This window comes from Pleurodeles waltl, chromosome 4_1 (genome assembly GCF_031143425.1).
Source record: "Pleurodeles waltl isolate 20211129_DDA chromosome 4_1, aPleWal1.hap1.20221129, whole genome shotgun sequence".
Taxonomy (NCBI): domain Eukaryota; kingdom Metazoa; phylum Chordata; class Amphibia; order Caudata; family Salamandridae; genus Pleurodeles; species Pleurodeles waltl.
Genome location: NC_090442.1, coordinates 141,396,217 through 141,422,452, shown reverse-complemented (window position 1 = coordinate 141,422,452; position 26,236 = coordinate 141,396,217). Strand labels below are relative to the sequence as shown.

The 26,236-nt window shown below is 42.8% G+C and overlaps 1 protein-coding gene across 3 annotated transcripts in view; it reads right to left on the bottom strand.

Annotated features, from left to right (window-relative positions):
* The window catches only part of PRDM4 (PR/SET domain 4), a 120,992-nt gene that overhangs the window by 79,725 nt on the left and 15,031 nt on the right, over positions 1-26,236 (bottom strand). For 2 of the 3 annotated variants that reach the window (XM_069227926.1, XM_069227927.1), the window contains exons 2-3: positions 14,467-14,586; positions 14,249-14,288 (exon numbers count right to left, since the gene is read on the bottom strand). The exons of the other annotated variant lie outside the window; for it this stretch is intronic. In XM_069227926.1, the coding sequence (XP_069084027.1) occupies positions 14,249-14,259 (11 nt within the window). In that variant the 5' untranslated portion in view covers positions 14,260-14,288; positions 14,467-14,586. The remainder of the gene's footprint in view (positions 1-14,248; positions 14,289-14,466; positions 14,587-26,236) is intronic. 3 annotated transcript variants of the gene reach the window in all.

Here is a 26,236-nt window from a genome sequence, read left to right as displayed (position 1 = left end):
TCACTATACAGCAAATTAGGGAGTAGCTTAGCGTTTTCCCCAACTTTCTCGGTCATAGCCATAATGTTTACTGTGTAATTTCTTTGGGGGTAGGTCTTCAGCCCGTTAAGATAGAATGTCCCTCCAAGAATCTCTTAGGGTCCCTGTGCCCACCAAGCAGATAACATCCTCCACCTACTGTACTACTTTGTATGGCCCACATTACTTAGTCTTCAAAGCTCAACAATTGGCTTCAGCACCAAAACCTCATGAGCTTTCTGGTATCCAGTCACTGTCACTTTTTGGTCACGCTGCTACTTTATTAGCTCTTGGCTGACCCTGTTATTGCACCACCCACTTTCTGAGGCCAATCACATAGTCCACTACATCCTTCTGTGATGACTTGAAAGCTCCTTCCCGCCATTCTCTGATCAAGGTGAGTGGGTAACATGCTGGGTGCTCAAACAGAAGATCAAACGGGGTTGAAACCCTCTCCCTTCTGTGGAATTCTCCTGATAAGTGAATCAGATACATAGCAGGAGAAGATACCATTTGTTCCCGAGACTGTCTGGTAGAGTTCCTATCATGCTCATAAGGGAAGTGTTAAATCCACTGGAATGTAGATGGTACACAGTGCAGAAGGTGTATATCACACCAGCTTGCTGCTTCCACATCTCTCATGTAAGAGGAGATGAAATTGGTTCCCTGTTTGTAAATCATAGACTAAGGAAACCCAACCCTAGAAAAGATCTCTAGGAGAGCATGATCCACCACAACACTACAGCCAAAATATACTTGTTACCCAATTTTGGTGGGGAGCATTGCTCTAATAGACCAACAATGTCTAGCCCCACCTGCTGTGCCTTAGAGACATCTAACACCTTGCCTCTCTCTCACCACACATCAACCATGGCTGACTTGCCACTGATTTCAATCTCAACTCGGGCAATTGGATACACTATGCCATCTGCACTGCCTACTAAGCATGTGCCACTGGCACAAGGGACAATCACCCCAAGTTTGAGATACAGCTACAGCCACAGTTCTATGAGCTCCTCTATTTTTCAGGGAGGAACCTTCCTCCCATTACTATTAGCTTCAAATACAAACTCCATTCTGTTTGGGAGTATGTGCTTCAGGAATCTGGGTTCTTCTCCCAAGTGTCAACAGCTTCTAAATACAGTGCAACAGGAACCTCTTGGGTCCCTTCACCTATCGTCAACACACTCTGTATAATGGATGAAGCTAGTTCCCCATCTTCACAGCCAGCGACAGAGTCAAGTACAGCCATGTCACCGAGCTCACCTGAACAGACCACGCCATTGTCCACTTTACCATCACAGGATCCCCAGGCAAAGCCACCAAGACTCCAAGCACCTCACACCGCAGTTGGAACAAAGTATCAGAGAGTCAGTGGACCAAAACACCCTCAAGACCCGACACCACAACCAGCTTAGAACAGGCTGTCAAAAACTTCTCCGCTGGATCACCGATGCCCCGACAGAGTCGCCCCTGTCAAGCCCACCAAACTTAACAGACACACCAAACAGGACAGTTGGTACACCACAGAACTGAGAATCGATAAACGCAACTGCAAGCAACAAGAAAGGAAAATGGCGCACCAGCAAGGAGCCCACAGACCAACCACCCTTTAAGTTGTCCCTCAACAAATACGACCAACTACTATAAGAGACAAAGAGGAGCACCCTAAACCAACTGCATCGAAGCAAGCTCTAATCACAGCAAAGAACTTCTCAACATTGTCAGAGTTCTCCAACCCCTCAGCCACCGAAAACATCATCAACCTTTCTCAGGAACTCTGCAAAACCCTGGCTGACTTCTTCCACGACAAGATCTCCACAACCTTGATCTGCAAAACCTTAGAACTCCAACCCACCACCTCAGGCACCCTCAGCCTCTTCCCTACCATGGATGCAAACCATGGCTGCTATCTCCAGCCACCTGCTCACCGTCTGGGACCAGATCACCACACAAAACACCACAGCCATCATGAACCTCGTCCATTCAGGCGCACCCACGGACCCCTGTCCCCACCACATTTTCAACCTCAGGAGCAAGATGATCAGCAGTGAGCTCACCACCATCTTCAACTCAACCATAACCACGGCAACCTTCCCCAAAGTATGGAAACACGCAGAAATCAAACCCCTTCTCAAGATCTACTCCACAGACCCCAGCGAACTCAAGCACTACCGTCCCATCTCTCGCTCCCATTTCCTGTCAAAGTCCTCGAAAAGACCATCAACCGCCAACTCACAAAACACCTGGAGGTCAGCAATTTTCTGGACCCCTCCCAATCCAGATTCCACACCAACCACAGTAACAAAACAGTTCTGATCATGAACATCAGAACACTCCGCGACCAAGGTGAAATGGCAGCTCTGATCCTCCTTAACCTCTCAGCAGCATGCAACACCATATCCCACCACACCCTTATCTAGAGGCTTCATCACATTGGAATCCAAGGAGATGCCTTTCTTGCAATGCCCTTCCTTGTGATAATTAAAACCAGTAAACACCATGTGCTTGGATGACCTACCCGGTTCTGTGTTCTTCTGGACTTGGAACCAAATTCCCATTTTATTTCTGTCCCCTTTAAAAACTTTGACTATTGCCATGGCCTTACCCTCCAGTTTGGACCCAGTCTGTTAAGAGTTCCTTTCTGGCTTAGATCCATACTGCTCCAGACCTTTGTTAGCCCTGTTAGATAACCAATTGTCCGCCTATAAGGCAAAGTTTTCAGGATCCTTTATTAACAGATCTTATAAGTACTTCCTAAGTGGGATAGAGCACTCCTCCTTGAGTCTCTCTGTCACCATTAACTGCTTAAGGTGATAAACATCCTTGTCCGCCAGCTCTCTCATCGACTCTCACTAAGAAAATATTGTGAAGCAAATTTGCTGATACACTTGTAGTGTGTCTAGGAAAACATTAGGTAAGGGTCTAAGAGCCTCACGACTCAGCACTCTCTCTCTGGGTTTCTATGACGGTAGTCTCTCCAGACTTCATCACAGCTTTTTCCCTTCCCTCCGGTTTCTTTAACTAGTCTCTAATGTAACTCACAAGGATCTTCCTGTCCTTGCAGCTCTCGGCCCTCTGATCAAGCACAGGTAACTCAAATGATCTAGGAACAGGGGTGCCAAAGTCTACCTCAACCAACCATAAATCTGACATATTGCTGGGTAGGTTTTATAGTATAAAGGCTGAACATATTACTCTGTCGTTCAAAGTTGGAACATACTAGCAGATTTTTCCACCACTTGCCTCCAACTGTCATAGGGCTGGGTTCATTTGCCTTTCATAACCTGTGATCCTTCCTACTATGACACTGCAAAATAGGCCAGTACAACCCCTTTTGCTCTAAACTCTCAGTGGTAGCATTGGCAAGCAGTCGCAGACTTCTCATGCAGATAGTGTGGAGCAGCACCATGCTCAGAACTCAACAATCACTCAGCAGCTAAATAACTGCCTGCCCAACCCAGTGATTTTTTTTTTTTTTTTTTTTAAAGGAAGGCACTTTCATACACTCAAAACAAAATACTGCAGACTACATGAAAATAAGAAAATAACTGGTGCAGGATCATTGTACCCATGGATCACAGTCTCCCTCCTGTCACCTTCCCTCTCTTAGTCAGTATGGAATATGGTATTGTATGCTTCAGGCACAGGTGCAGTGTTACCCTATGCCCACCCATTAGAGATTTGCGCTAAATTGTCAATGTTCAACTCTCATCAACACAAACTCTTCTTCAGTGGTGGTCTAGATCCACAGAACACGTTTGATTCTCCCTTCCTCTTCTTAGAGGGGGGATACAAACCAGCTGCAACACTAGTCCTCTGCAGCAGAAGGAGTACAGGCTGCTACCAGGAGTTTGTACTGGCAGCAGGCTCTAGAATCACTGATTGACCTTATCAGGGAGAGGTCTACGTCTAGGCTCCAGGGGAGTTGCAGGGGGGAAGAGGTCAGAGAGGCTGCCACAGGCACTACTTGGCATTGATGAAGCTATGACGTACTGGACAGCGGCATGTAAGCACAGACCTGGTCAGTAACAGCAGCACAGTCCATCTGCTGAGGTGCAACACTCAAATTCAGAGCAATGTAGTTCCCTTGATAATAGTGTCACAGTTTAAGCTACTTAGGCACAACATTGGGGTTTACAGCAACGCCGTACATTTGTGTTCACATCGGCTCAGCCACGGTACAGACTGCCTACACAATCCCACTCCAATCCTGTGGCCAGCAGCTTCTGTTGGCACTGGCTGATCACACCTTCTGAAGGATTGATGCACTTGTTCCCTCTCTTCACAGGCAGGTCTGTTTCCAGGTGCCACAGGACAGAGGAATGGCTCTTTCTTCAAGGCCAGACTCCAGGTGATGTTGCCTTAACTTTGAGAAGGTGGCTGTTAGTCTGACACCACCTCTGATTGCACAGCAGTTCTCTTAGTATTTTGCAGGGCACTCCCTGTAAAAACAACTTCACCTCCATCTTAAGCACAAGGGCTTCCAAAATGGAATTTGCAGGCCTCCATTACTTTGGCACACTTGTATACACTATGCAAGCTGCACACAGGCTACACACATGCTTAGCATGCACTGAGATGCTAGAGCTAAGACCCAGTTTGAGATTAAGAAGAAGAACTTTACACAAGTGGGTCAGCGGGCCTCCAACTGCTGACACAGACACAATAAATAAAGTCTGCTCACAACCACTGATTAACAGTTTTCAGGAGATCAGCAATAAAACACACCCACTAACGGGACAAATGCCTGCTCTGGGGTCCAAATAATGCCTGTTGTATTTTCTACTTGATCGGATGAAGGGAAAATTAAGCCCAAGGTTGAAAGTGTAGAGTAGTCACACTGGCTGTAACTAACTGGGTGAAGAAGATGCAAGAGAGAGGTCAGACAGAAGACCCGCAAAGAGGAGAATAAGAATAGATGAGAAAATAGACAAGGATTGAGCTGAATGGAGTGCACTGGTCCAAAGTCCAGACACTGCCAACACCATACCTTCTTGAATAGTATTAATGACTACTAAATTCACATCACAATGTTTAAGATAAGCAAGGAAAAGAAAGGCTTGGGGGAGTGACAGATAGAGATATGGAACGGGGGCACAGTAGGAGTTAGTTTGCACCAATGTGTAACAGAATGTGAAGAAGTCTATACTCAGAGTCAGCAAATGTTTTTGTGGTAGTTACGTTAAAACAAAGATGTCAATCCGTGGCTGAGTGATTAAATATATTAAATGTAAACACCTGGATATGAAAGAAAAGACTTAGATTTGATTTGTGCTGAGCTACAGAGACAGCCACACTCCAGACAGAAATGAATCAATGTAGTGAGGATATTCATTAAAATTGTTACACATACATATTAAAAAAAAGATTACATACAGTACATTCAACAAAATTAAGTAAAGATTTGAAAAAAAAAACTTACAAAGCACATTTAATGGGAAGCCCTTGCTTTCACCCCCAAAGGATAACTGAGTGAGCAATGCATAAGATAAGGGGAACAGAGAAATTCAACAAAGGATCAAAGTATAAGTCAGCTCTGAAAACTACAGACTACGGTTTGAAATTTTAAGAACAAATTGCAGTTATTACCGAAATCCCAACTAGGATTCACAACTCAATACAACAGTTTATCTGTAATGAAATGCACTTCAAATGGGACTTTGAAAATTTTAGGACTCAGTCTCTTATAGCCTTAGTGCCCGCTGTAGCGGGCTATCCCAGCCATTAAAGGCCTGCTCCAGCATTACCAAGGGAGCAAGACTTTAATATAGCCTTAGAACCCGCCGTAGCGGGCTCTACCGGCTATTAAAGGCCCGCTCCCGCGTTGAATGCCCGAGCATAATTTTTTGAAAGGGCCTTTAATAGCCGGTAGAGCCCGCTACGGCGGGTTCTAAGGCTATTAGAACATTCTGCCACTCAGGGCAGAATGTTCTATTTAAAAAAACAAATTGCTCATGGAGCCCGAGGGGATTTAAATCCCCTCGGGCTCCGTGAGGCTTTGTTTACAGCTGCTGCTGTGAACAAAGCGAACATTGGAATGTTGGCGCTGCGGGCTTTTACCGGCCAGTAAAAGCCCGCAGCACTCCATTGTTTTCAATGGAGCTGCCAACTTCCAATGTTCTAATTCCCGGTATAGCTAAGCTACGAAGGGCTATTAGAACATTGGAATGTTGAGAGCTCCACTGCAGACAATGAAGTGCTCCAGGCTTTTACTTGCTGGTAAACGCCCAAGGGTCAACATTCCAATGTTCTCTTTCTTCACAGCAACAGCTGTGAACAAAGGGCTCACAGAGCTGGAGGGGTCCGTGAGGACTTTGTTTTATCAGAACATTCTGCCCTCTAGTGGCAGAATATTCTAATAGTCTTAGAGCCCGCAGTAGCGGGCTCTATGGGCCATTAAAGGCCCGCTCCCTTGTTAAACGCTGGAGCGCGCCTTGCTATATTAGAACCTTCTGCCACTAGATTAAAATCCCCTCGGGGTCAGTGAGGAATTTGTTCACAGCTGTTGCTGTGAACAAACAACATTGGAATGTTGACGCTCCGGGCTTTTAGCATCCAGTAAAAGCCCTGGGGCACTCCATTGTCTCCAATGGAGCCCCTGACATTCCAATGTTCTAATTAAAGTTATAATTTGGTGGGTCTTGAAAGCAGGTATTGATTCTCTGGCATTAGGTGTGGTTACTTCCTATCATCAAATATCAGAAACAAAATCATACAGCATCAGCCATTCTTAACATACTTCTTACAAAGTATGGTATCAGCAGCACTGGAAAAAAGTGTTGTCAAAAGTCACCCACTGAAAAAAAAAGAATTAAAAGAAATGTTTTTAAAAAACGTGCCTTATAAGGCAACAGTAAGTGTACTAGGAATTGTGGGAACTTGGTAGGGCATTAATAAGGGGCTCTTAGAAGTCAGGGAAAGATAGTATTAAGGGTCAGGCATTGCTAGCATTAAGGGTTAGTTACAGCAGGGATGTGGAATTCCCATAGCCCAGACTCCCAGAACATATTGTCTGGGGTCAAAGACAACAGTTTTTCATGTTTATTTTGTCCTTGGAACAAGTAGGCCCAACCCCCAGCAGCACACACTCTTTGGCTGCCAGTTTACAGTACCACATTGCGGATCAGGGAAGGGCACTATGTGCACGTAAGGTAATTTTTGTGTCTATATGTCCATGCTGTTAGAATTTTTATTAATGGATCATTTACACAAAGCCTGCTTTATTCAGGTGAGCACGCTAAGAAATGCAAGCTCGGATTGAAAGTGGTTCCAGAGTAAAAATGTGTACACGGATTTGTAAAGTTTAACAATATGATGCTACATGCAATGCTCCCAGAATGCTCACTATTAGATTCAAATATCTGCAGAAGCTTGATAGCAAAACTGATGAGCCTTTGCTTTAAAAAAATAAAATGATCACAAAAAAAGCAACTAGGGAAAAATGTTTTGCTAAACTACTGTGAAATTGTAGGCAACATTTCTTTGACACATCATTTAGTAAAATGTGTTGATGCATGCTAGTATTTCCAAAAATAATTCTTGATGGAAAAATAAGTGCAGCCAGCTTCAACAAGATAGTGGGATACATGAAAACAAATTAACACTGGCAAAGCCCATAGGTTTGATATTGGTGGTCAGCCTTTTGGTTTTGTCAATGTGACTTGTTTTGATATGGTTTTTGTAAAACTTTGCAGGAGCTACCAGGCCCTCACCATTATAACAAACACTGTCAAAATGAAATAATATTTTTTGGTCTCAAAAAGCACACATTGCCACCGTAGTCCCTGGCACTGAACAAAACTACTTTGTGTGCAATATGCTCCTTGTGAAAGAGTGCCAGACAGCTGGTGGACAGACTGAATTTTAATTAAAAACAAAGCCTGATTAATTACAGACCTAATTAGGGCCCAATTCTTAAATAAAGTCACAAATGTGCACTCATGGTATATGCCCTTGCATTAGTGCAGATGTACAGCTGTAGGCCAGGAAATGTACTCCTAGAAAGTATTTGTAAACTGCTTTTTAGCACAAGCAAATATGCAGGTATAGATTTGCTCATACCAAAATCTGTGGAGCGTTTACAAGTTCACTTTCCCTGCAACTATGTTTTTCCCAACCCTGGAAGACATTTTACTTTTGCTATTGTCAGGAGTAAGTTTCCAACATTTTTCACTATGGGAAAGATTAGAGAAGAGCTGGTGAAAACCTCTAGAATTAGCAATTTGGTAGGTTTTCAGACTCAAAACGGCATGCCAACCCTAGAGCTATTGCTTAACGCTTTCTCCCGCCCAAATATGTAAATCTGTAGAAAGTTGCCAAAATAAGGAAATTGCTAAAATTCAAACCCTAATATAGTATGAGCACTGGCATAATCAGAAAGGGCAATAATAGAGCTTTTATATAATGAGATTGCTGCCATAATTTTTGCTCCACTACGTGGCACCAAAGGGTCAAGTGGATGTTTTATACAGGACAAGTAGATTTATGAAGCAACCTGTTCCTTGGACACGTAGATATTTTTACTAAATTCCACACCCATATAGAGGCTTTTAATGTTCATGGAAGGGTAGCATTAAGAGGTAGTGAAGGTTTTTTAGGGTTCTAGGAAGGGTAGGTAGCATTACAGAGTGGGTCTGTGTTTTAAGGATTCAGGAATGCGTAGCGTAAAGAGTAGTAAGAGGTTTTTAGGGTTCATGAAGGGTTGTGTTAAGTCACGGTAAGGGTTTTCAGGGTTCAGTTAAGGGACAGCTGAGGGTTTTTAGAAATTCAGAGAAGGCTTTCATTAAGGGATAGTTTGGGGATTTTATGGTTCAAAGGAGAGGTAATGAGGGGTTTTATGATACAAGTAAGGGTGCTTAAGGGATTTTTAAAGGGACATTTAAGGGATGATAATGGGTTAGTGGGCTTCAGAGATTAATTGCGTTAAGGGGTAAGGTTTTTAGAGTTCAGAGAGGGTATCATTAAATGGTACTTCAGGGTTTTCCGTGTTCAGGGATTGGAAGCACTAAGTGGTTCTGGGGAGTTATTAAGGTACAGTTAGAATAAAGAATACATATAACAACAAGCACTGGCAAAGCCAATAGGTCTCACCTATGCAAGCACTATTGGCTTTGCCAATGTGTTTTAGTCATGTTGTGCGCCAGCATGGCTGCTATTCAGCATGTCTAAAAGTTATTGGCATGGAGCAGAGTGGCGGGGCATAGACTGGACAGAAACAGAGTAGTGTAGAGTGATGTGGAGTGGAAAGTCAGATTGGAATGGCATAGAGAGGAGTAAAGTCTTGTAGATTCTTATGTCACTCCTATGGGTGGGCCGACACAGCAGGATGGCCCTGACAACACGGACTAAAAGATTTGAGGATGGGGTGCTGGAAAATCCACATCTTGACCTATATTATTATGCCGCCCACCTTCAGAATGCAGCCAGATGGCTAGACCCTGATGAGAACTGGGTGTAACAGCTAATGATGGGTAGAGTTGCAGAGGAACGTTTACCAGAATTATTGATGGAGAGCGCAGGGATCTCCCATGTATAGTCCGACAAACGGCCCACATTTGGCAACAATTTGTACAAACTGTTCTGAAGCGAGCCCCATCCCACAGGGAACTTGGAGTATGGGCACTGAAACCGGTCCGGCAATTAACGGAAAATATGTCCTTTCAGGCATGGCAGAAGGGTGGACGTGCCCAGGTCGGAGACGTATACCCCAGAGAGACTTTGAGGAAGGATGCCAGAAATTCACTCTCAGCCCTGATAATTTTTTGAATCATGCTGATTTGGTCGAAATAGTTACCTGGCCAACTTACCCTGCAGCGCCTACCCCCTCACAAACACATGGGATTTTACTAACTTGCAGCTCAGGGCGCCACCTGGTAACACTGCTATACAGAGCTATGCGCACAGAAGCAGCTGGGCAACCTCCCCGGGCCTCCATAGCATGAGACTTGAAATCAGACACCCCCACTAGACAGAAGTGACTGGACGCAGGTCAGCAAATTAAACTCTGTCTTGTATAACACCCGCATTAAGCTAGTACATTACAACTTCCTCCATAGGACTTCTCACCCTCAAGGACATGCGGCGCATGATCCTGTAATGCACAGATGAGTGCCCTCTTTGTGGTGTCAGTGGCGCTGATTTTCTACACTTAGCATGGCACTGCAGTCAGGTTCACAACTTCTGGAGACAGGTCATTGCTGACATAACAAGAACCATGCATGTGAACATGGTCTTTCTCATCGGTGTCTTAGGCAATGTCAAATGACCAAAGGTAGAAAGATATGATACAAATTCTTATAACTAGTGTTGGTGTTGGCCAGGCACAGGGTCGAAATTACATCGATGGGACTACAGGCGCCTGCAATGTCGCACTGGCACAAAGATATTTTGGAATGGTCTCTTGCGGAGGAAACCCATATAAAACTCAACAGACGAGATGATAAAGCGACTGCTGACCTGTCGGACTGGAAAGACCTGTGTGACACACTCGTAGATCTGGAATCGGATGCCAACTCGATGAATAGTGATAGTTCTGACAAAAGTAGATTGGGGTGGGAAACTGGGAGGGGGGGTGGGGGAGTCCTGTCTCAGTTGAGCCAAAGCTGAGGTATGAGTCTGGCTGTATCTTGTGGGGTATTGTGTACCCAGTAACATCGGAAATGTATACTTCATAGAGATAACTGAGCTATGTTTCCCTCCTCTTACCCCATACACACTACTGCTTGCTGATTTTTCTTTGTACTGTTTCACAAAATTGAAAAATAAAGGTTTTATAGCGTGATGTAGTGTAGAGTGGAGGGGCGTAGAGAAAAATAGAATGTCGCAGAGTGGAGAGGAGTACAGTGTAGAAAAGTGTCAGAGTGGAGCAGAATGTTGTAAAGTGGAGTGGAATAGAGTGGCGTACAGTCGAGTGGTATGTAGTAGAGTAGGGAGTCATAGAACGGAGCTGCATAGAGTGATATGGAGTGTTGTGTGGAGCGGCGTAGAGTGAAGTAAAGTGTTGTCAAGTGGAATGGCAAAGAGTAGAGTGGAGGGGCAGAGTGGCGTGGTGTAGAGTGAAGTAGCAGAGCGATGTAGAGTGGCGTACAGTGGAGTGCCGTAAAGTCAAGTTTAGTGGCGTAGAAGGAATTGTGTGTAGTGGTGTGGAGTAGATTGACGCAGAGTGGAATAGAGTGGAGTAGAGTATTAGAGTAGAGCGGCAAAGAGTGGAGTACCTTAGAGTGGAGCAGCTTAGAGTGGAGCAGCTTAGAGTGGAGCAGCTTAGAGTGGAGCAGCTTAGAGTGGAGCAGCTTAGAGTGGAGCAGCTTAGAGTGGAGCAGCTTAGAGTGGAGTATTCATGGTGTGTTAGCACACTGTGATTACAGAATACACATTTTCAATTGAAATCACCATTACATTTGCACATACAGTTTTACTGATAAAACTATACAACGTGCAAATTATAATGTGTGGAAATGGCATTGACATGGGTTAATTCTGCAAAGAAGGAATCACCAGGCGTTTTTTCCGAGTGTGGGCTCTCTTTATTTTTTCTCTTTTGTTCTCACTTCAGAGTATTTATTGTCTCTCTTCTTTAAGGTAGTCTTTTTACGGTCGTCCTTTCCTTTCTGAATTTCCTAGGTTGGTGATGTCTTCTGGCTTGAAGGAAGGGTGAGAGGAACAAGGAACCGGAGTCAGGTAAGTGTTTCAGGTCTTGGGATTATGGGGGTGGAAAACCGAGGAGGTGCCCCTGAATGACCGATGGAGTGTTTTATTAATCTATTGGTGATTACACCCAGGCAGTGACCCCATGCGGTAAAGTGTCTAATGAGGGGCCCATCACCATAAACCTCAGCCGTCACACATATGGTGTGTTTTTTCCCATTGTCTTTTCACCTCCCTCGCCCATTTTAATGTGCGATATGGTTCTATACCAAAAATACCAAACCTTGTTTAGCCACGTTCCTCCAGGAACGTGGCATGGCTTCCTGGCAAGGATTCTTCTTTTGTTAGCTCCCCAGGCGTCCACACAGAGCTGTCCTCCTCCGTCCTCAGGTACTCCCTGGGCAGACTCTTCCAAAGTCTTTGTTTCGGATCCCACGTTTTCCTTCCTGTGCATCCCTTCCTTTTGTTCGGGTCCCACATCTTCTTTCCGTTGCATTTCCTCATCTCAATGAGGTCCTGAGTCTTCTGTCCTGCGTGTTCTCTCGCCTCTCTCGGATCCCACGTCTTCACTCTGTCACGTTTCCTCCTCTCGATTGGGTCCCGGGTCTTCCTTCCTGCGCATTCTCTTGCCTCCCTCGGGCCGCGCGTCTTCACTCTGTTGCGCTATCTCTTCTTCCTCAGGTCCTGTGTCTTCTTCCTTTTCCTGGTTAACGTCCTCAGACACCGGAAGCAGTTCTCCCTTAAGTCAGAGCTGCTCATCGAGGTTCCCCGGGGCACCTATCGGGGATCTCCGAGTGAGCAGAACCGCTGAAGCTGGTTGGAGTCGCCACTGGAACCCCATCACAGACATCATTTAGTGTACTGATTTATTTTGAGTGTATTAAAATATTTTTGTTTCCACCAAACTTTAGAATTAATAAGTGCTTCACTTGTGCTTTCCTAATTCCGATATATTATGAAATATTTGCACAGTTCATTTACTGACTTTTAAATTTTGTTGTGCACTAGAAAAAAAAAATGTTCATACCCAGGAAGACTGTCATAAATCCCCTCATTTTGCAGACAAAGAAAACTACACACCAACCTCCCTCAGAAGACAGAGCCTAACATTTGACCTCTGTCTTTGAAAACACAGCAAATGTGACAAGATAAGAACAAAATGTAAAGGCCTATTTACAGAAAGGGAGAACTTGTGGAAGGATATGGTAGACAGGCTTTGCTCTACAAGATGGAGAAAGACATACTGGACATCCTAAAACAAATAAATCCAGCAAACAAAGTAAGCAAATGTGAGTTACAAAGCCAATGGCAAGCAGTGGGTGGGAGTGCATTCCCAAGGAAGCTTTCAGAATGTCCCCAAGATCTCTTATCACAACCAGCCAGCTGCGCTACCTAACAGGCTTCGACCTAAAAATGCCTTAAAATTTTAAATTTCTGAAATTGTCACAGGTAATAATGAACGGCAAAACATTATTGTCTTGACTATTTCAATTTGACTATAATGTACTTGACATTTCAAAGTCAACTTGATTACATACAACAGCATTTATATAGCGATATAAACCTTAAGACTAAGGTTATGACTGGGGGTACCGCCTTCTTAACACAGAACACTTGTATATTCCGGTGAATCTAAGACCTGAGTAGTGATCGATTACACATAAAGTTCTTAAAAGAAGTCTCATACCACTTGAACTATTCCGAGCATTTTTGTGCATGTCTAATCACAGCTTAACTTACAAATTATAATTAAGAGTTGGGTGTATGCTGCTGACGTCTTAGTGAGACTTTTAAAGCACAAGAGCCAACACAGCAGTTCTTCCTTCAAAGTGAGCAAAAGGAAAATCTGGTAATAACTGTGCTCTTAAACTACACAGCTATAGCAATAGCACTGTATGAAAACATTATTAGAGCCTATCAGTTATACCCTGAGGTGTCAATATTTGTTTTGGGCAGGAGTTCATTGGCCAGAATGAGTTCCACCGTTCTGCGGTGGCCAATCTTAAACAAATAATGATTTGACACTCAGTCAAGCTGATGGTCTAGACCAGGGGGCTTTAAACTGGGGGACTCCAAATACTCTTCAAAACACCCAGCCCCAATCCGAATAATCACACTGCAGATACTTTTACATGTTAGTAAGGCGTCCCTGACCAGAACAGTATGTTTGGCATTATGTATTTGATTGCATTTTTAAAACAATAACAGGAATTAATTGCAATGCTTAAATAAGTCTAGACACATTTAAACATTGCCAATTTATAAGGATAACTGTGAAAAATTTGGTAAAGGGCCCTGATGTTTTTTTCCCGGGGGGGTGGGGGGGGCATTAAACAGTTTGAAGATCACTGGTCTAGGGTGTACAAAGGGGAAAACACACAACCACCACCATTTATTCTAGGAAAAAGCGATCTGGGTTTTCTCCTGAAATACTCCTGCTACAAATATTTTAAAAAATTTCAGCAAGGTGTGAATCTACTGTATACTAGAAAGACCTCTCTCATAAGAAGTTTAAAATACTAGACAAAAGATAACTAATGACAAGTGTCACATCAACAAAATAATGTGCTGTGGGGTTGTTTACCTTAAATGCATGACATTTCCTTTCCCACAGAAGATGGTACCTTTGCAAGAGATTAAGTGAAAAAAGTACAGGGTTAGATATTAGGCCGCCACCAGACAAAGAACATAACCTTATACAAACAAGTATGCCACCAACCAGCACAAAGAAGCTTATCATGCACGAAAGCACACCAGAGCAAAGGCAACCGTGCTGATAGTACAGAGGCCATTGTGCAATACCTGTTAAAGAGGTGGTTCAGGTGTAGAGTACTTCCTGCTTCATCCTTCGATTCTGTCACACTTTGTTAGAAGATTAATTGTTATGGAAGGTGGACTGTTATTCAAACAGATTTCGAGACACTGGAAATTAGAACAAAAAACAAACAAGAGGGAGTGTGGGCATGGATGGTAATTATTTCTGTTCAGCAAGCCTGCAACAAGTTTACTAAAACCTCACTTGCATTTTGCTTGTCTTGGAGACGGAGGCAATGTTATGCTCTTCAAGGGGGTCTGAAATATAAAACCTTGTCAGAGACGTTCACTCTTAATAAGATAAGTACACCTGAGCACAACAAACTTCAAAACTGAACAATAAAGTAGAGTGCAACATCCATAATCACACTTGGAATATTACCTTGCCATAATCTGCCTCGCCATACCTTCCAGTAGCCCACATCGTGTTTAGTGAAGTGTTAAAAACCTCCATCGTTATTTATTCATCTCAGAAGGCAGTTTTTTTTGTCAGTTGCTCTAAGGACCTTGTGGTTTGAGTAAGTAGTTGTAGTGAAATACGTGTTTTTGACCACTGACTTTGTGTTGTACCACTCTGCACCTGGATTAGCTGTCCAGTGTTCACCAGTTGCAGACTACATTTTGTATTCAGTTTAGCTGCCTATAGACTTCATCATAGCATTAGACACTGTCATGTTAAAAGCTGTTCCTACTTTTCCACATTGTAAACTGTGCTTGTTTTCGTGCTCTTTCTCGCCGAAGGGCTAGGACATATTATCACCGAAGAGCTAGTACATAATATGGAGGAGGTAGTCAGTCAGCATGTTAAGGACCGCAGGGAGCGGCCTAGGCTTGGGAGAGACACCTTGGGAAACTGGCCAGTTCCAACCGGTTTCTCTCAACCCGGACCTAAACTAGCCAGCATGTTTGAATTACAAAATGAGGGTTTTTTTTTCCACAAAGCTCCTTTTGGTTTTTTAAGATATAAAAAGACCCAGTGCGACAGTGAGAGGGTGTGAGTGACCTCAATCAGGATTCTTGTCGTCAGATGCCTGATATCTGTCCTGTGAGGGTGGCGATCTCTTTCTCGCAGTCGAACGGGGTCATCGTCTTGCTGGCATGAGAAAGATGAAGAGCTTGACAGGCCCTACGATGATTAATTTTTACTTCATTATTTGCTTTGCATTATAGTATAATATAAATACATATATTTACTGTGTACATTGCAGTGGAGAATAATTTTGGTATGTTTTCCTTTCATTGCTATGACTATTTATAAATGTGTGCTTTCAACAAGCTAATCTCCTTTTAGGAACGTTGTTGTGAAATAATAATAAATGTCTTCTTTGAACTGAGAAGTGCATTCCAGAGATTTTTGACAGCTCGGTCATTAGTGAAAGCAAAACACCAGTCCTTCCTTTAGTGGGCTGATAAGCGCCTAATCGTACTTATGGCTTTTTGCCCCTTCGTATTAAATGGATGGTGGTCTGCTTGTGTCAGAATTTTACACTGCACCGACGTGTCATTGTGCAGCCACTTCAAAGCCTTTTTTGGTATACATCAAAACAAACAAGCATTGGCAAAGCCAATAGATCTCGCCTATACAAGAGCTATTGGCTTTGGCAATGTGTTTTGCCATGTTGTACACCAGTGTGGCTGCTGACCAGCGTGGCTAAAAGTTAGTGGCATGGAGTGTCAGAGTGAAGTGGAGGGAGTAGGGTGTTGTAAAATGGATTTGTTGGAGTATCATAGAGTGAAGCAGAGTGTCAAAGAGTTGAGTATAGGAGAACAGAGTTCAGTGGTTCAATGGCAGAGAGTGTTGTAAAGTGAAGTAGTGTGGAATAGGGTGGAGTGAGTTGGAGTGGACTAAGGTAATAGGGTGGACTGAGGTAGTGGGTGGCAGAGTGTGTTGTAGCGTGGAGTGGGGTGGAACAGGGTAGTGTGGGGTGGACTGGATTGAGTTAATAGGGTTGAGTGGACTGGAGTGTGGTGGATTGAAATGGGGTGAGGTGGACTGGACTGGGGTGGATTTGAGTGTGGTGGATTAGATTGGATTGGGGTGGGTGGTAAGGACTGGAGGGAGAGGGGTGGGGTGGACTGGAGTGGGGTAGATTGGATTGGAGTGAGGTTGAGTGGGGTGGATTAAATTGGACAGGAGTGGGATGGATTGGATTGACAGACGGTGGACTGGATTGGTGTGGCATGGGGTGGACTGGGGTGGGGTGGATTAGTCTGGGGTGGGATGTTTACTGGGTGGATTAGACTGCATAGGGATATAGTGTGGTGAACTGAAGAAGAGTGTGATGAATTGTAGTGAGTGGATTGGGGTGGGGTGGGCTGCAGTGGGATGGACTGGGTTGCAGTGGGGTGGGGTGAATTGGATTGGGGTGGATTGGAGCAGGATGGAATGCAGCAGGGTGGGCAGTGGGTGGAGGTGGACTGGAGTGGGGTGAGAGTGGAGTGGGGTGAGGTGGATGTATTGGATAGGAGTGGGGTGGACTGGGAATGGTGGATTGGAGTGGGGTGGATTGGATTGCAGTGGGGTGGATTGGCGTGAGGTTGACTGAATTGGGGTAGAATGGGGTGGGGAGGAGTGGACTGAAGTGGAGTTGACTGAAGGGGTGGACTGGATTGAATTGGAGTGGGGTGGATTGGACTGCGTGGCGTGAATTGGATCAGAGTGGGGTGGACTGTAGTGGGGTGGACTGAACTGGGGTGGACTTGATACGGGTAGGGTTGGGAGGAGTGGACTGAAGTGGAGTGAACTGACTGGAGGGGGTGGATTGGAGTGGGGTGGATTGGATTAGAGTGAGGTGGACTGTAATGGGGTGGAGTGGATTAGAGTGAGATGGACTGGACTGAGTGGGATGGATTGGATAGGGGCGAGGTGGATTGGAGTGGGGTGAACTGGAGTTGAGTAGGGTGGAGTGGGGTGGACTTGAGTGGATTGGTTGAGGTGGATTGGACTGGAGTGTATTGGGTGGACTGGAGTGGGGTGGATTGGATTGGAGTAGGGTGGTTTGGATTGGAGAGGGTTTGACTGGATTAGAACGGGGTAGATTAAGGTGGTTTGGAGTGGGATGGACTGGACTGGAGTAGGGTGGGTGGATTAATGTGGACTGGAGTGGGGTAGATTTAAATGGATTGCATTGGAAGGAGATGGATTGGGGTGGTGTGGGTGGAATGCACTGGAATAAGGTGGACTGGGTGGCAGTGGACTTGATTGGAGTAGTGTGAATTTGAGTGTGTGGATTGGTTGTATTGGATTGGAGCGGGGTGGGTTGTATTGTAGTAGGCTGGGTTGGACTGCAGTGGATTGGGGTGTGATGGAATGGATTGGGGTGAGGTGTACTGGATTGGAATGGGGTAGACTGGATTGGGCTAGATTTGGGTGGTTTGGACTGGTGTGGAGTGGACTGGATTGTAGTGAACTGGGACGGAGTGGGGTGGATTGGAGTCGGGCAGATTGATTTGGACTGGAGTGGGTTGTTTCGGATCAATGTGGGCAGATTGGAGTAGGCAGATTGCATTGGATTGGGCGAGGCAGATTGCATTAGGGTGAGGTGGATTGGATGGGAGTGGGTTGGACTGGATTGGGGTGGGGTGGGGTGGGCTGGATTAGGGTGAGGTGGATTGGATGGGAGTGGAATGGGGTTGGGTGAACTGGATGGGAGTGGGGTGGATTGGGCTAGGGTGAATTGTGATGGAGTATTGGATTGGACTGAGGTGAGATGGAGTGGACTGGAGTGGTGTGTGGTGTATTGTTTTGGATTGGAGTGGGCAGAGTGAGGCATGCAAAGCGGGACAGATTGTTTTGGATTGGAATGGGGCAGATTCGAGTGGGGCAGATTGTTTTGGAATGGAGTGGGGCAAATTGGAGTGGGGTGAACTGTTTTGGATTCAAGTGGGGCAGATTGGAGTAAGGTGGTTTGGAGTGGGCAAATTGTTTTGGATTGAATTGGTCATGTTGTTTTGGATTGAGTGGGGCAGATTATTTGTATAGGAGTGGGGCAGATTGTTTTGGAGGGGTGTACATTGCTTTGGATTAGAGTGGGGGTGAACTGGAGTGGGGCAGATTAGACTGGGGTGGGATGGGTTGGGAGGATCGGAGTAGGATGGGTTGGAGTGGTGTGGTTTGGGGTGAGGTGGATTGTAGTAGGGTGGATGGACTGGGGTGTATTGCACAATTTTATGTTAAAGCATCATTTCAGAAATTACGCATACCAAAGAAACAATGTTGTTTTACAATATTTAAAACAACATAATCTGCATCTTTTGAGAACAGCACTCACAAGCAAAAATGTAAGAAAACAAGAGTGCAAAGTGGGAAAAGACGACTTGGCAAAATAAAAGAAAGTTAGCTATAAAAAATAAAACTTAGCAATTATGTTTGTCCTGCTGGGCACGTTTTTGTCAGTCACATGCCTGTTTGCATGGTACTAGCAGTTAAAAAGAACAAAACAGTACCTCAATCAAGTCGGGGGCAGATAGGCACTGATTTTAAATCAGTCAGTGCTTGGTCCCTGCTCCATACAGAGGAACGGAAATAATGCCAGGTCTTCAGTGACGAATTACAAGGCTGTAAACCAGAGTGCCACCCAAATCATACAAATGGTAAGCAACAGGCGGGCTCCAAGCTCTTTACTGTACACAGAGTCTCGCATGTGAGACGTATGCGCTAGCGCATGCACTTGCAGGCTCGACCCTAAAAAACAATAGTGGCTATCATGTATCACAGAGTGTAAGTAAAGAGGCTGTCTAAAGATGTACACCTTCACCATCATCCCTTTGCAACTAAGCATATCCTGAAATTTGAGTAAAGTCAATTCCAAGTAGATAATTCTGTCAGACTTTCATTGTTACTCCTTTAAAAACTAATTTTGGAGGTAATAACTGTCTTACATCCTCCTCGAAGTTCATGAACCATTTATCCCTTGCCATCCCCACTCCCACAGTCCCATAGCTAGTGATTGTGGATGCTGATAGGACAACAAAGTTATGTAAAAGTAACCCCCCCAAAAACGCATGCATTTGTTTTTTGTAGCCTTTTGACTGCCAACCAACACCAGTTCTAATTATACCTTCAGTGAACTTCACCCTCTGCGTCCCCTCCTCAACTCAACTTAGAACAGTCTGATAGGTTCATAAAACCTAAATATGCACCTTTGCTGACTCTAGGGCTCAACCCCATTCATCTAGCCATTCCCATCCTTCACATCTCATAGCTCACTGAAAACATCTTACAACCCAAGGCATAAATCACTGACAACAAATGCACAAGATATGGAATGCGTGGATGCAGAGCCAAGACCATCACTGTATGCGAACACTGGGTGGGCTGGCAGGCATCATAGGCACCCCTTCCCAGAAGACAGGTCATACTTGTTGGACCTCTTTAATTTCCATCCTCACTGGCACATACATTGTAAAGAGTTATGATAGACCACTCTAACATACCCACTCTCAGAATCTGCATTAGGCAGTTCCAGATCACCCCACTCCAACACTATACAAACCAACATCCCCAAAACATCATACCAACATACTACTCTCAAACTTGGTACTACATACCTGTAGTAAAATTGGACATTTTCAAACGGTTGCTGGAACGTTAGAACACAACCGAGAATTAACAGTATTGAGTTAAATACATGAATGATGTATCCAACGTTGTTTTGACGGTATCTACAGAGACATACTCAAAGTTAAAGGACCAGTGTGCCAAGCCAAAATAGTTGATCATTGTTTAACAATGATGGCTGATTCAGGGGCCCCAATTATCATTTCAGATCTTTGGTACAAACAGCTATGGAAGAATCCCCCTTTAACTAACTCTGATGTCAGTCCTAAGGAATTTGGGGTACAAGATATACAAATGCTAGGCTACTTTATTGACTCTCTTACTTGTTTAGGAAGAAGGGTTTATTGCGAAGATCTATGTGGCGGTGAAAGGGAGAAATATTATCAGGTGGAAGGATCAAGCTATAATGCTCATTCCGGGTTCTGACACTCCTGTTGTACTCTCAGACTTTCAGGTGTCATTTATTGAAACTGAGGATGACTTGTCAGTAGACAAGATCATTTCTAAATTTCCACAAGTTTTTCCAGAACAAATAGGTAACATTACTAAATTTGAACACTGTATAAAGCTCAAACAAAATGCTATTCCTATTGTGCACAAAGCAAGAGCAGTTCCCATAAGTGTAAGGTCGGAACTGGAGAAGTTATGTTCAGAAGAAGTTATAAAAGTCACTGAATCGTCAGACTAGGTTAGCCCAGTAGTCACTGCTAGGAAGAAAACTGGTGAGATCTGTTTATGTACTGATATGTACATTAAATAAAAATGTATTAAATGATTGCCATCCCCCACCCCAAAGTACTGGAATTACTTGCCAGTTTGGGTGAGTCCAAAGTATTTTCATTGTTAGATCTAAAATCAGCATTTCATCAGATTCCACTTGCTGCAGAGAGTCAAGTCCTTACCACCTTCATTAGCCCGTTTGGTGTTTACAAGTTTTTAAGAATGCCTCTAGGTTTGGCCACTGCAGCAAGCGGGTTCAAGCATTTCAGGATGATGTTCTGGTTTTTGCTGAGTCTACCAGAGAACATAATTTGATTTTGGAGAAGGTACTGAAAAAATGTACTGAGGTAGGCATTACTTTAAGAAAAGAGAAATGCAAGCTTCAAGTCAGTTAATTGGATTATTTGGGTCATAACATTTCTGATGTGGGAATTAAACCCAAGCTATCCCTAGTGCAGTCGATACAGGATACCACTCCACCAGATAACAAAGACAGCTTAAGGTAACTTCTCGGTCTTTGTAAATATTACTCACTTTTATTCCTGGGTATGCCACTGTCGTGCAACCATAAAGATCAATTATAAAGAAGTGGCAAAAATTATTTTGTTCTGAAGAAGCCTAAAAAGCCTTTTTGCTGTTCAAATATTTAATAACTACTGCACCTATACGGTCACCTTTTACATCTGGGAAACCATGTTTTTTTATGGTTGATGCCAGTCAAATGGGTTTAGGTGCTGTGCGTTCTCAGTGGATCAATAACAAGAAACAAACCATTGCCTTTGCTTCATGGTCTCTTAGTGTCACGGAATCTAATTACAGCATGATAGAATGGGAAGCATTGGCTTGTTTTTGGGCTGTAGAAAAGTTCAAGACATACCTGTGGGACACACAATTTGATATTTTTATGGATCATAAACCATTACTATATACGCTCAAAGGCAATAGAGCAGGTAAAGCGAGATTGGTGAGAACTTTGTCAAAACTTCATGAATACATCTTTGGTATCAAGAACCTTCCTGGTGGGAAGAATTCCAGGCCAGATTGTCTCTCATGTATGCCTTTGAAAGTAAGTGATGAAAGTAATCCATCTGATGATGTGGAATGTGTTGTGGCGCTTACTGGAGATGGATGTGAGGGACAACAGTTTGGTGTGACAAAGAAGGAACGGTTGGATGCCCTAGAAAGAGATGCATTGCTAGGAAGTTAGAGGAAGTTCTCAAATTTGTTAAAAAGGGATGGCTAAAAGATGGAAATCTAGATTCTAGTATGAAACATTACGATCATGTGTCTGATGAACTGTCATTAGTTGATGGGTTTCTAACCAGACATGATTTGCTAGTACCACTTGTAGATCTCAGGAAATCTCTATTTGAGGTTTTTCATGAAGGAAATTTGGGGTTTTTAGCTACCTCAAGTAATATTAGACAGCTTTATTGGCGGCCAGGTTTAGATGCTCAAGTTAGCAAATGGCTTGATGAGTGTGAGCTGTGTCTCGTCTCAGATAAGCACTAGAAGCCTGTTGAATCTAGTTTGCGTGCTGTACCTCTACCAGGTAGTCCCTGGTAAAAGATTTCCTTGGATTTTTCAGGACCTTTTACCTAGCAACATGAGATACATGATTGTGCTAGTTGAGTATTTCTCAAAATGATATTATTATGATTTTGTTTCCTTACCGGACACCAAAACTTTTATATCATTTCACACTAAGATATCTGAGATTGAGGGACTAGCCAGGGAAATTGTTGCAGACAACGGGATACCCTTTAAGTCTACACAAATGAAATCATTTATTGATAGTTTCAAAATCAAGCATTTGCAAGTAGCTTTGTATTCTCCTTCATCCAAAGGCCAAGTTGAGCATGTTAACACATTTTTAAGAGAAGGTTTTCAAACTGCGCTTACTTCTCGGGTTAATGTAGCAGAATTTCTGAGACGAAAAAACATGGAATTATTTAGTTACTCCATATGGTACTACAGGGTTATCCCCTTTCAAACTATTACACAATTGCATTTCAAGATGTGCTCTGTATCCAGACTGGATGAAAGATGTAGTACCACTCAAGGACAAAGAAAATATAAACAAACAAAAAAATATGGAGGATTACTTTAACAGTAAACACAATGTGAAAGATGTTGACTTTGAAGATGGATGGGTTATAATCAAAAAACCCAACAGAGTGAGGAAGGGGGAATCTAAGTTCTCTTACTCTTATAGGATTGTAAAAGTTTTTAAGGGAGCTATTCTATTAAATACTAAGGGGTAGTGCAGAAGGAGTCTTATTAAAGTGTCATGTGAACAAGCTCAAAAAATGTCTGTGGCTAAAGGAAAGGGCATAGAAAATGCTGGTGATCACTATGATAATTCATGATGGTTTGATCTGGTTACCGGACGTAAACCTACCATCATGAGGGAGCCAAGTATTGGTCCTGTTGTAGAAGCACTTGTTTGCAGTGATGGCAATGTTTCTGAAGATAGGTCTAATGAAATTAATGACCAATCTGCAGTTTCTCACACTTTTAATTCCTATTCACACAGTATTGATCAAGGAGCAACATCAGTTGCAATGCACATGAGACCATCGCCTAACAACATTGCAGAGTACACTTGCAGAAGATCTCATCACAATGTTTCTGCACCTGTTAGGTTCAAAGATTATTATTTGCAATAGCTTGATCTATGCTTACTTTGTTTTTAAACAATTTGTAAGTTGAATGTTTTTGATGTAGGAAGAATAGGAACATATCATATACATCACATACATACAAACATAAGTTCCCAAACCCGATACAAACATTTTAGGCTAGGGATAGTTGTAAACCAATATAAGTAGTGAAAGGCTTAATACATGACATGCTAAAAAAAAAAAGACAGACTGTGGGTTCAATAGAAAAGGCAGGTCATATTTAGGACAAACAAACACGTATTACTTAGGAAACTTATACACATGCTGCTTTGTTAAGTTAGCTGTGCTGAAACACACAAGAGGCCCAAGCCACATTACAATGAGAGTTTTTCTTTAAAGCTGCAACAACTGTCGCTTTCAAAATCTTCACTTAGCACGAACACGGTGGAACAAAAGGGTGTATCCTGCCTTAGCACAAGGGTCCTAAAAACCACAAGTCATTCATATCTTGTTGAGGGGAACTGTGTAAGGGTCAGATAAGCATTTGCACAAGGCAGGGCTACCGTGAGCATCATGTAACATATAATCACTTGTTGTGCAGAAAGGATAGAGATGCAGAATGACGTCAATGTTACTTACCCACCCATGAGGTGACCAGTAATCGTGCATGTGCTCTTGTCAAGAGGTACCTCGCCCCTATTATCTTATCTGTACTGCTTGTTCTTGCTTACGTCAATGCTGAACTTGTCAGCATAGCTTTTTGTGGTTTTTACAGTATAAATACCACTGCTTGTGAACTAGAACTTTGAACTTCAGTCATGTCCTCTATGTTGAGACTGCCTGTTGTTCCCAGCTGAAAATCGATTAAACCTATATTATTGTGTCAAATTGATCTGTCTTATTTTATTAACAGATTTCCCTCTAACATATTGGTCAGCTAAGCCAGGAGCTCTGCTTTGATCTCACCAACTGCTGTACTGGGGGCCTTACCTGTCTCCACGAGGTGATTTGCGCACTTTTTAAAGAGATAAGGGAGATGCCAACATTTATGTAAAAATCTCTGATTTCCTGGGGACAGATGGGACTCAGGTGGGGGTAGGAAGGTGGACAAAGTACGTGGTCTGTTCCTTTTATTTTATAAAGACATTTACAATTTTGACACTGTAATGTATATAATTTTGGTGTTTGCATGCAAGATTGTGTATGAATTGATAAAATATTAAGGGATCCTGGTGGTAAGTCCGGAAGATATAGGGAACTTGATTAAGTAAGTCAAAAGTGGTCAAGAGTAATGTTGGACCTGGGGCTGAGCAATCAATGTATGTTCTAAAGAACACTCAAGTCAACCTAACCCAGACCTTAAGTCTGGAAGTCACAATCTGTAGTTGGAAATAGTGAAAAAGTTGTCCCCTCTATGAATCCGGAGGGAAGTGACCAGTAGTATTTTGTTCGCCCTAGCATGAAATTAAGAATTACTGTGTATGTATATGCATGTATAGATAGAAATGTGGCCACATAATAATCACAATATATAAATTTATGTTATTTAGTGTATAATTTAGGAATAATTATCAGACCTCCTATTCTTATGAACGTTAAGTTATAACAGTATACTCAAAAGTAAAGTAATTGACTGGATTGAGCAAATGTCCCCAAAAAAGCCAACTAATTAATTCCACATCCCTGAATTAATTATTCATTTTTATAACGGTCAGGCTGTCGCCCTCTGCAACAGAACTGACCTTAGTAGACCAGTAATATCAATAACGTAGAATCATTTATTTCTAAGTCAAAAGTTTATGAATGTCTAGGTATTTATAGTATATCACCTCTAGGCCTTAAAACAACCTACAATGACATAAGAGAAATGACCGTTAGACAATTCTAAATAATTATTCAAAGAACTAATATAAGGACATTGTCCTCCTAGTTAAATGTAGTGTAGTAGCCTCATGAACCCCATAACAAATACTGACACTACTAACTATTATCCCCATTATGAAACTATAGCGCCTCAAGACTGGAGACAAGATGAATCATCAAACAATAAAGACTAGGACATATACACATATCTTGAGGGTATACAAATAGAAGAATTATCAGCTACTATACATACAAATATATTTAACTACCTTTCAGATAGATGTGAACAGGACCTTCGCATGATTAGAATAACAGAGTTTGATTTAACTCTTTCCAAGAGTGAGGCACCCCTTTGAAGGCCTCTAAAATATTCTGTTAAAAAATTTTCATGTGTGACACTGGTGCCACCTTGTGGCCAGAAAGTGAATATATTGAAGTCACTGCAATTTTTCAGTGGAACCAAGGGCAACAGTCACGTGAATTCCCTGCAATAATAGACTCATATTTAGCATTAGACCTCCTACTGTATGCATTTATTAGGGACCTCCCAGTGTGGCATTTTGGATATGAGTAACTTATAAACATGTACATATATCACAATAACATTATTGTTTGTTGTATCAGGCAAACAAACCACTTAGGCCACACATAAATGCACCTACCTAATATATATATATATATATATATATATATATATATATATATATATATATATATATATATATATATTATATTTCACCTTCACAGCCTAGTAACAGTTTATGTGAAGTCTGGAAATACCCCAGAAAGTAAACAGAAGTCCATTTAGAGTGTAAACCATATAGTATAAAGGATTAAGTTCACTAAACAGACATGGGGTCACCTTTAGAACACATGGTTAAGGTGTTCTCGGGAGACAAGGACAGGATAGGAAAATACTGTAAGGAATGGCACAAAGCAACATTAAAACTTGCACATGCGTGGCCCAAAGAGGGCACATTTGACAACAATA